Here is a 10,300-nt window from a genome sequence, read left to right as displayed (position 1 = left end):
CCGAGCATATTTCATTTCGGATCTGCGAATGCCACCCGCTGGACTCCAAGACTACCGACCACCACCTGCCGGGCCCCAGGATAACCCACCGATGCCTGCCGGGCCCCAGGACAACCCACCACCGCCTGCTGGGCGCCAGGCCTACCCACCACCACGTGCCGGGCACCAGCACTACCCACCACCGCCTGCCAGGCCCCAGGACTACCCACCGTCGCCTGCGGGGGTCCCAGGAAAACCCACCACCAAGTGCCGGGCCTCAGGACCATGGATGGCCGCCCTCTGCGAGCCTAAACTTCGCATGCTGTGACATTCCCAGAGCCGACTTCGGTGAGCCTCTCCAGGGCCTCGAGTCCTGGGACTCCATGACAGCATGCTGCATTGCCCCGAGCATGGTTCCCTGGACTCTGGTACAGAGCCCGGGCACTCCTGGCTCGGGTTTCCACTTAGCCCTGGGTCCTGTGCAGGCCCACCTCCATTGCAGTGCAGGAGCAGGGTCCTGGGAGCAGTCGCCCACCCGGTCACTCCCAACCCTCTCTGGCTGTGGCATGGCAGAGTCCACAGTGTCACCCTCTCCCTCTCTGCACAGTGTTCAATGAGTGGGCGCACTTTCGTCACCACTCACCTGCGGGCCACCAGGGACGGCTCCCGAGCTGGCAGGTCCGCGTGTTACTGGTTCTGTGCGCTGCTCCCAAAGCACGTGGCCGCTGTGTGCGGACTCAGTCTTCCTTGGCCCTGTCTTCCTCCTCCACAGCCTGAGACCTAAAGCAGCCTCCGCCTCTGGCTTGGGCTGCCACAACACAGCTTTCCCAGCTCCCCAGGTCCGCGAAGTGCTGACCAGGTGGAGCCCGCGCAGGCTGAGGCCTCCTTCGACCCCCCCACCCTCACTTGATGCCTGCTCAGTGAGCCTGGTACCTCTGGCTCCACTCGAGGGCTCCCTGGCCTCCTGCCTCCCACGGGCCTTGCAGCTGCCTGTCAGAGGCAGCCATGCCTCTGCTCCCTCCAGGGACAGTCCTCGGGGCGCTGCAGTGTTCCCCAGTGCACATCTGAGGGCGTGCCCGAGGCCTCTTCCGGTCCTTGTCTTCATCCTCATCCTTGTCTCCATACTTGTCCTCGTCCTGGGAAAGTCCTCTGAGTGACTTCTGTGCCCCCAGATCCCGGCCCTGGCCCCGTGGCCAACAGCAGCTCCCGCGGCTCCTCCCCAGCGAAGGACATGGACAACGCCAAGGTGAGCCTGGAGCCCGTGCCTGGGCCCAAGCCGCTCCATGTGCCTTCGGTTTCCACTCTGTTCTCCAGCTGGCCTGGGCGTGATGACCCCGCTGACTAGGTCACCATCTGACTGGGCCTTCACTAAGGCTCGGGCCGCGTGCTGAGTGCTGGAGCACAGCACACCTCACGCCCCTGCCTTGAGTGTTTGGTCAAGCAGGACTTGACCTCACAGTACCCAGAGCCCACCTGCAGTTCCCTAGCAGTCCTCCCACCTCAGCCTCCCGAGTGCGGGATGACCGGTATGCATCGCCACACTCGCGTGCGCTTGAATTTTGGGAGCAGCTGTTGGGGTCCTCAGGGTCTGTGCTAGGCAGACCCCTTGCAATGATGGGGATGAGGTGGGCGTGGGCTCTTGTGGGAGTGGGGAGCCAGTTCCAGGGCCCCCTGAATCCGACCCCGGGCGGCCCAGGCTGCTGTGCCTCCTGGTCCTTAGGCTGATGCCTTGGCAGCCTTCACACCGCATGGGGCCGCCTGCAATGGTCAGAGCTCCATGGACTGCCTCCCAAGCAGCCCAGGCACAGGCGCCTCCGCCAGCCCCTCCCTGTGCAGTGTCAACTGGCCGAGGCAGCTTCCTGTTCTCCCCAGATACCCCGGGACCCTGGGAGCCCTTGTGCCGCCCCTGTCGTGCCCAGGGCCACGCTCATGCTGGCAAGAGTGCAGCGAGCTGGTGCAGCGCCCCGCTGGCACCTCTGGAGCTCATCTCTGCACACAAGTGGGGCAGCGTGGTGACCATGCTCGATGCTTGGCTTGCTACTCCAGAGGGGCCAGCAGGGTCCGGGATCCCTTGACTCCTCTTGGGACGGGCACCCGGTTCACTGCCGAGCTCTAAACTGGGCCTGCTTCTGTTCGCAGGTGAGCATGGCCGTGAAGGGGCCCCCAGCCCATCCAGGGCCCCCGTTCCTGGGAGGCCCCATGCCGTCCCACGTGGACTATGGGTCGCCGCCGCCACCACTGCTCTGCAGATCCTTCGGGCCTCGGCCGATGTCTCCTAGGCCACCGCAACCATTCGGTACCGTAGGACACTTGGGCCGGCACCACCGCCTACCCTGTCCTCTCACCTCACCTGTCCTGATTGGCAGCTGCAGCCCGCCTGACTTGAAGCACGAGGCCCAGCACTCTGAGCCCAGTGCAGCCTCCACAGCTGCTTGGACCAGAAGGGCCCTTTCGGCAGAGCGAAAGCCAGTCTCAGCGGGGTGGTCACCTGGGACGCCACAGGCCGCTGGCAGTGGGAGAAGGGAGGGTCAGGCTGTGGTTGAGCCTTACTGAGCCTCAGTTTTCCTTATCTGTGATGTCCAGTGCATCACTCGACTTCCTGGCACAGGGGAAGGGAAACGCTTTCAGCAGACCTGGGCTGCTCCTCAGGACGTGTCCGCATGTCCCTCTTGCTTTCCAGTTGCACGCATGGGCCCACCACTGGGCTTAAGAGACTATGCGCCCGGCATGCTGCCCGGACGCCACGACCTGCCGCTACATCCTCGCGAGTTCTTGCCGGGACCTGTGCCATTCAGGCCTCCAGGCCCGCTCGGCGCCCGAGCATATTTCATTTCGGATCTGCGAATGCCACCCGCTGGACTCCAAGACTACCGACCACCACCTGCCGGGCCCCAGGATAACCCACCGATGCCTGCCGGGCCCCAGGACAACCCACCACCGCCTGCTGGGCGCCAGGCCTACCCACCACCACGTGCCGGGCACCAGCACTACCCACCACCGCCTGCCAGGCCCCAGGACTACCAACCACCAAGTGCCGGGCTCCAGGACTACCCACCGCCGCCTGCCCGGCCCCACGACTACCCACCGCCGCCTGCGGGGGTCCCAGGAAAACCCACCACCAAGTGCCGGGCCTCAGGACCATGGATGGCCGCCCTCTGCGAGCCTAAACTTCGCATGCTGTGACATTCCCAGAGCCGACTTCGGTGAGCCTCTCCAGGGCCTCGAGTCCTGGGACTCCATGACAGCATGCTGCATTGCCCCGAGCATGGTTCCCTGGACTCTGGTACAGAGCCCGGGCACTCCTGGCTCGGGTTTCCACTTAGCCCTGGGTCCTGTGCAGGCCCAACTCCATTGCAGTGCAGGAGCAGGGTCCTGGGAGCAGTCGCCCACCCGGTCACTCCCAACCCTCTCTGGCTGTGGCATGGCAGAGGCCACAGTGTCGCCCTCTCCCTCTCTGCACAGTGTTCAATGAGTGGGCGCACTTTCGTCACCACTCACCTGCGGGCCACCAGGGACGGCTCCCGAGCTGGCAGGTCCGCGTGTTACTGGTTCTGTGCGCTGCTCCCAAAGCACGTGGCCGCTGTGTGCGGACTCAGTCTTCCTTGGCCCTGTCTTCCTCCTCCACAGCCTGAGACCTAAAGCAGCCTCCGCCTCTGGCTTGGGCTGCCACAACACAGCTTTCCCAGCTCCCCAGGTCCGCGAAGTGCTGACCAGGTGGAGCCCGCGCAGGCTGAGGCCTCCTTCGACCCCCCCACCCTCACTTGATGCCTGCTCAGTGAGCCTGGTACCTCTGGCTCCACTCGAGGGCTCCCTGGCCTCCTGCCTCCCACGGGCCTTGCAGCTGCCTGTCAGAGGCAGCCATGCCTCTGCTCCCTCCAGGGACAGTCCTCGGGGCGCTGCAGTGTTCCCCAGTGCACATCTGAGGGCGTGCCCGAGGCCTCTTCCGGTCCTTGTCTTCATCCTCATCCTCGTCCCCATACTCGTCCTCGTCCTGGGAAAGTCCTCTGAGTGCCTTCTCTGCCCCCAGATCCCGGCCCTGGCCCCGTGGCCAACAGCAGCTCCCGCGGCTCCTCCCCAGCGAAGGACATGGACAACGCCAAGGTGAGCCTGGAGCCCGTGCATGGGCCCAAGCCGCTCCATGTGCCTTCGGTTTCCACTCTGTTCTCCAGCTGGCCTGGGCGTGATGACCCCGCTGACTAGGTCACCATCTGACTGGGCCTTCACTAAGGCTCGGGCCGCGTGCTGAGTGCTGGAGCACAGCACACCTCACGCCCCTGCCTTGAGTGTTTGGTCAAGCAGGACTTGACCTCACAGTACCCAGAGCCCACCTGCAGTTCCCTAGCAGTCCTCCCACCTCAGCCTCCCGAGTGCGGGATGACCGGTATGCATCGCCACACTCGCGTGCGCTTGAATTTTGGGAGCAGCTGTTGGGGTCCTCAGGGTCTGTGCTAGGCAGACCCCTTGCAATGATGGGGATGAGGTGGGCGTGGGCTCTTGTGGGAGTGGGGAGCCAGTTCCAGGGCCCCCTGAATCCGACCCCGGGCGGCCCAGGCTGCTGTGCCTCCTGGTCCTTAGGCTGATGCCTTGGCAGCCTTCACACCGCATGGGGCCGCCTGCAATGGTCAGAGCTCCATGGACTGCCTCCCAAGCAGCCCAGGCACAGGCGCCTCCGCCAGCCCCTCCCTGTGCAGTGTCAACAGGCCGAGGTAGCTTCCTGTTCTCCCCAGATACCCCGGGACCCTGGGAGCCCTTGTGCCGCCCCTGTCGTGCCCAGGGCCACGCTCATGCTGGCAAGAGTGCAGCGAGCTGGTGCAGCGCCCCGCTGGCACCTCTGGAGCTCATCTCTGCACACAAGTGGGGCAGCGTGGTGACCATGCTCGATGCTTGGCTTGCTACTCAAGAGGGGCCAGTAGGGTCCGGGATCCCTTGACTCCTCTTGGGACGGGCAACCGGTTCACTGCCGAGCTCTAAACTGGGCCTGCTTCTGTTCGCAGGTGAGCATGGCCGTGAAGGGGCCCCCAGCCCATCCAGGGCCCCCGTTCCTGGGAGGCCCCATGCCGTCCCACGTGGACTATGGGTCGCCGCCGCCACCACTGCTCTGCAGATCCTTCGGGCCTCGGCCGATGTCTCCTAGGCCACCGCAACCATTCGGTACCGTAGGACACTTGGGCCGGCACCACCGCCTACCCTGTCCTCTCGCCTGCCCTGTCCTCTCTCCTCACCTGTCCTGATTGGCAGCTGCAGCCCGCCTGACTTGAAGCACGAGGCCCAGCACTCTGAGCCCAGTGCAGCCTCCACAGCTGCTTGGACCAGAAGGGCCCTTTCGGCAGAGCGAAAGCCAGTCTCAGCGGGGTGGTCACCTGGGACGCCACAGGCCGCTGGCAGTGGGAGAAGGGAGGGTCAGGCTGTGGTTGAGCCTTACTGAGCCTCAGTTTTCCTTATCTGTGATGTCCAGTGCATCACTCGACTTCCTGGCACAGGGGAAGGGAAACCCTTTCAGCAGACCTGGGCTGCTCCTCAGGACGTGTCCGCATGTCCCTCTTGCTTTCCAGTTGCACGCATGGGCCCACCACTGGGCTTAAGAGACTATGCGCCCGGCATGCTGCCCGGACGCCACGACCTGCCGCTACATCCCCGCGAGTTCTTGCCTGGACCTGTGCCATTCAGGCCTCCAGGCCCGCTCGGCGCCCGAGCATATTTCATTTCGGATCTGCGAATGCCACCCGCTGGACTCCAAGACTACCGACCACCACCTGCCGGGCCCCAGGATAACCCACCGATGCCTGCCGGGCCCCAGGACAACCCACCACCGCCTGCTGGGCGCCAGGCCTACCCACCACCACGTGCCGGGCACCAGCACTACCCACCACCGCCTGCCAGGCCCCAGGACTACCAACCACCAAGTGCCGGGCTCCAGGACTACCCACCGCCGCCTGCCCGGCCCCACGACTACCCACCGCCGCCTGCGGGGGTCCCAGGAAAACCCACCACCAAGTGCCGGGCCTCAGGACCATGGATGGCCGCCCTCTGCGAGCCTAAACTTCGCATGCTGTGACATTCCCAGAGCCGACTTCGGTGAGCCTCTCCAGGGCCTCGAGTCCTGGGACTCCATGACAGCATGCTGCATTGCCCCGAGCATGGTTCCCTGGACTCTGGTACAGAGCCCGGGCACTCCTGGCTCGGGTTTCCACTTAGCCCTGGGTCCTGTGCAGGCCCAACTCCATTGCAGTGCAGGAGCAGGGTCCTGGGAGCAGTCGCCCACCCGGTCACTCCCAACCCTCTCTGGCTGTGGCATGGCAGAGGCCACAGTGTCGCCCTCTCCCTCTCTGCACAGTGTTCAATGAGTGGGCGCACTTTCGTCACCACTCACCTGCGGGCCACCAGGGACGGCTCCCGAGCTGGCAGGTCCGCGTGTTACTGGTTCTGTGCGCTGCTCCCAAAGCACGTGGCCGCTGTGTGCGGACTCAGTCTTCCTTGGCCCTGTCTTCCTCCTCCACAGCCTGAGACCTAAAGCAGCCTCCGCCTCTGGCTTGGGCTGCCACAACACAGCTTTCCCAGCTCCCCAGGTCCGCGAAGTGCTGACCAGGTGGAGCCCGCGCAGGCTGAGGCCTCCTTCGACCCCCCCACCCTCACTTGATGCCTGCTCAGTGAGCCTGGTACCTCTGGCTCCACTCGAGGGCTCCCTGGCCTCCTGCCTCCCACGGGCCTTGCAGCTGCCTGTCAGAGGCAGCCATGCCTCTGCTCCCTCCAGGGACAGTCCTCGGGGCGCTGCAGTGTTCCCCAGTGCACATCTGAGGGCGTGCCCGAGGCCTCTTCCGGTCCTTGTCTTCATCCTCATCCTCGTCCCCATACTCGTCCTCGTCCTGGGAAAGTCCTCTGAGTGCCTTCTCTGCCCCCAGATCCCGGCCCTGGCCCCGTGGCCAACAGCAGCTCCCGCGGCTCCTCCCCAGCGAAGGACATGGACAACGCCAAGGTGAGCCTGGAGCCCGTGCATGGGCCCAAGCCGCTCCATGTGCCTTCGGTTTCCACTCTGTTCTCCAGCTGGCCTGGGCGTGATGACCCCGCTGACTAGGTCACCATCTGACTGGGCCTTCACTAAGGCTCGGGCCGCGTGCTGAGTGCTGGAGCACAGCACACCTCACGCCCCTGCCTTGAGTGTTTGGTCAAGCAGGACTTGACCTCACAGTACCCAGAGCCCACCTGCAGTTCCCTAGCAGTCCTCCCACCTCAGCCTCCCGAGTGCGGGATGACCGGTATGCATCGCCACACTCGCGTGCGCTTGAATTTTGGGAGCAGCTGTTGGGGTCCTCAGGGTCTGTGCTAGGCAGACCCCTTGCAATGATGGGGATGAGGTGGGCGTGGGCTCTTGTGGGAGTGGGGAGCCAGTTCCAGGGCCCCCTGAATCCGACCCCGGGCGGCCCAGGCTGCTGTGCCTCCTGGTCCTTAGGCTGATGCCTTGGCAGCCTTCACACCGCATGGGGCCGCCTGCAATGGTCAGAGCTCCATGGACTGCCTCCCAAGCAGCCCAGGCACAGGCGCCTCCGCCAGCCCCTCCCTGTGCAGTGTCAACAGGCCGAGGTAGCTTCCTGTTCTCCCCAGATACCCCGGGACCCTGGGAGCCCTTGTGCCGCCCCTGTCGTGCCCAGGGCCACGCTCATGCTGGCAAGAGTGCAGCGAGCTGGTGCAGCGCCCCGCTGGCACCTCTGGAGCTCATCTCTGCACACAAGTGGGGCAGCGTGGTGACCATGCTCGATGCTTGGCTTGCTACTCAAGAGGGGCCAGTAGGGTCCGGGATCCCTTGACTCCTCTTGGGACGGGCAACCGGTTCACTGCCGAGCTCTAAACTGGGCCTGCTTCTGTTCGCAGGTGAGCATGGCCGTGAAGGGGCCCCCAGCCCATCCAGGGCCCCCGTTCCTGGGAGGCCCCATGCCGTCCCACGTGGACTATGGGTCGCCGCCGCCACCACTGCTCTGCAGATCCTTCGGGCCTCGGCCGATGTCTCCTAGGCCACCGCAACCATTCGGTACCGTAGGACACTTGGGCCGGCACCACCGCCTACCCTGTCCTCTCGCCTGCCCTGTCCTCTCTCCTCACCTGTCCTGATTGGCAGCTGCAGCCCGCCTGACTTGAAGCACGAGGCCCAGCACTCTGAGCCCAGTGCAGCCTCCACAGCTGCTTGGACCAGAAGGGCCCTTTCGGCAGAGCGAAAGCCAGTCTCAGCGGGGTGGTCACCTGGGACGCCACAGGCCGCTGGCAGTGGGAGAAGGGAGGGTCAGGCTGTGGTTGAGCCTTACTGAGCCTCAGTTTTCCTTATCTGTGATGTCCAGTGCATCACTCGACTTCCTGGCACAGGGGAAGGGAAACCCTTTCAGCAGACCTGGGCTGCTCCTCAGGACGTGTCCGCATGTCCCTCTTGCTTTCCAGTTGCACGCATGGGCCCACCACTGGGCTTAAGAGACTATGCGCCCGGCATGCTGCCCGGACGCCACGACCTGCCGCTACATCCCCGCGAGTTCTTGCCTGGACCTGTGCCATTCAGGCCTCCAGGCCCGCTCGGCGCCCGAGCATATTTCATTTCGGATCTGCGAATGCCACCCGCTGGACTCCAAGACTACCGACCACCACCTGCCGGGCCCCAGGATAACCCACCGATGCCTGCCGGGCCCCAGGACAACCCACCACCGCCTGCTGGGCGCCAGGCCTACCCACCACCACGTGCCGGGCACCAGCACTACCCACCACCGCCTGCCAGGCCCCAGGACTACCAACCACCAAGTGCCGGGCTCCAGGACTACCCACCGCCGCCTGCCCGGCCCCACGACTACCCACCGCCGCCTGCGGGGGTCCCAGGAAAACCCACCACCAAGTGCCGGGCCTCAGGACCATGGATGGCCGCCCTCTGCGAGCCTAAACTTCGCATGCTGTGACATTCCCAGAGCCGACTTCGGTGAGCCTCTCCAGGGCCTCGAGTCCTGGGACTCCATGACAGCATGCTGCATTGCCCCGAGCATGGTTCCCTGGACTCTGGTACAGAGCCCGGGCACTCCTGGCTCGGGTTTCCACTTAGCCCTGGGTCCTGTGCAGGCCCACCTCCATTGCAGTGCAGGAGCAGGGTCCTGGGAGCAGTCGCCCACCCGGTCACTCCCAACCCTCTCTGGCTGTGGCATGGCAGAGTCCACAGTGTCGCCCTCTCCCTCTCTGCACAGTGTTCAATGAGTGGGCGCACTTTCGTCACCACTCACCTGCGGGCCACCAGGGACGGCTCCTGAGCTGGCAGGTCCGCGTGTTACTGGTACTGTGCCCTGCTCCCAAAGCACGTGGCCGCTGTGTGCGGACTCAGTCTTCCTTGGCCCTGTCTTCCTCCTCCACAGCCTGAGACCTAAAGCACCCTCCGCCTCTGGCTTGGGCTGCCACAACCCAGCTTTCCCAGCTCCCCAAGTCCGCGAAGTGCTGACCAGGTGGAGCCCGCACAGGCTGAGGCCTCCTTCGACCCCCCCACCCTTACTTGATGCCTGCTCAGTGAGCCTGGTACCTCTGGCTCCACTCGAGGGCTCCCTGGCCTCCTGCTCCCACGGGCCTTGCAGCTGCCTGTCAGAGGCAGCCATGCCTTTGCTCCCTCCAGGGACAGTCCTCGGGGCGCTGCAGTGTTCCCCAGTGCACATCTGAGGGCGTGCCCGAGGCCTCTTCCGGTCCTTGTCCTCATCCTCGTACTCGTCCCCATACTCGTCCTCGTCCTGCGAAAGTCCTCTGAGTGCCTTCTCTGCCCCCAGATCCCGGCCCTGGCCCCGTGGCCAACAGCAGCTCCCGCGGCTCCTCCCCAGCGAAGGACATGGACAACGCCAAGGTGAGCCTGGAGCCCGTGCCTGGGCCCAAGCCTCTCCATGTGCCTTCGGTTTCCACTCTGCTCTCCAGCTGGCCTGGCGTGATGACCCCGCTGACTAGGTCACCATCTGACTGGGCCTTCACTAAGGCTCAGGCCGCGTGCTGAGTGCTGGAGCACAGCACACCTCACGCCCCTGCCTTGAGTGTTTGGTCAAGCAGGACTTGACCTCACAGTACCCAGAGCCCACCTGCAGTTCCCTAGCAGTCCTCCCACCTCAGCCTCCCTCGTGCGGGATGACCAGTGTGCATCGCCACACTGGCGTGCGCTTGATTTTTGGGAGCAGCTGTTGGGGTCCTCAGGGTCTGTGCTAGGCAGATCCCTTGCAATGATGGGGATGAGGTGGGCGTGGGCTCTTGTGGGAGTGGGGAGCCAGTTCCAGGGCCCCCTGAATCCGACCCCGGGTGGCCCAGGCTGCTGTGCCTCCTGGTCCTGAGGCTG

At 64.9% G+C, this 10,300-nt stretch overlaps 2 protein-coding genes across 2 annotated transcripts; both read left to right on the top strand.

The window, feature by feature from the left end:
• The first annotated feature begins 3,244 nt into the window (after window positions 1–3,244).
• LOC134472161 (basic salivary proline-rich protein 3-like) lies at window positions 3,245–6,034 on the top strand. The gene is made up of 8 exons (XM_063233314.1): window positions 3,245–3,262; window positions 3,442–3,512; window positions 3,607–3,754; window positions 3,859–3,925; window positions 4,007–4,080; window positions 4,754–4,888; window positions 4,974–5,130; window positions 5,532–6,034. Exons 1-8 carry the CDS (start codon window positions 3,245–3,247, stop codon window positions 6,032–6,034), a joined length of 1,173 nt encoding a protein of 390 aa, XP_063089384.1.
• Window positions 6,035–6,116: 82 nt separating this feature from the next.
• Window positions 6,117–8,906, top strand: LOC134472160 (basic salivary proline-rich protein 3-like). Its single transcript, XM_063233313.1, has 8 exons — window positions 6,117–6,134; window positions 6,314–6,384; window positions 6,479–6,626; window positions 6,731–6,797; window positions 6,879–6,952; window positions 7,626–7,760; window positions 7,846–8,002; window positions 8,404–8,906. The coding sequence occupies exons 1-8, from the start codon at window positions 6,117–6,119 to the stop codon at window positions 8,904–8,906; spliced, it is 1,173 nt and encodes a 390-aa protein (XP_063089383.1).
• Window positions 8,907–10,300: the final 1,394 nt, after the last annotated feature.

This window comes from Cavia porcellus, unplaced genomic scaffold (genome assembly GCF_034190915.1).
Source record: "Cavia porcellus strain 051 isolate PalLab524CR breed Dunkin Hartley unplaced genomic scaffold, mCavPor4.1 scaffold_22, whole genome shotgun sequence".
In the NCBI taxonomy this organism is placed as follows: Eukaryota; Metazoa; Chordata; class Mammalia; order Rodentia; family Caviidae; genus Cavia; species Cavia porcellus.
This window is presented reverse-complemented; position numbering and strand designations above follow the sequence as displayed.

Bases quoted from the DNA above. Each gene is read 5' to 3' on its own strand.
- LOC134472161 (XM_063233314.1), top strand. The intron at 3,755-3,858 runs GTGAGCCTGGTA...TGCTCCCTCCAG, and splicing joins CCTCACTTGATGCCTGCTCA to GGACAGTCCTCGGGGCGCTG. The intron at 4,889-4,973 runs GTAGGGTCCGGG...TTCTGTTCGCAG, and splicing joins TTGCTACTCAAGAGGGGCCA to GTGAGCATGGCCGTGAAGGG.
- LOC134472160 (XM_063233313.1), top strand. The intron at 6,385-6,478 runs GTCCGCGTGTTA...CCTCCTCCACAG, and splicing joins GACGGCTCCCGAGCTGGCAG to CCTGAGACCTAAAGCAGCCT. The intron at 6,627-6,730 runs GTGAGCCTGGTA...TGCTCCCTCCAG, and splicing joins CCTCACTTGATGCCTGCTCA to GGACAGTCCTCGGGGCGCTG.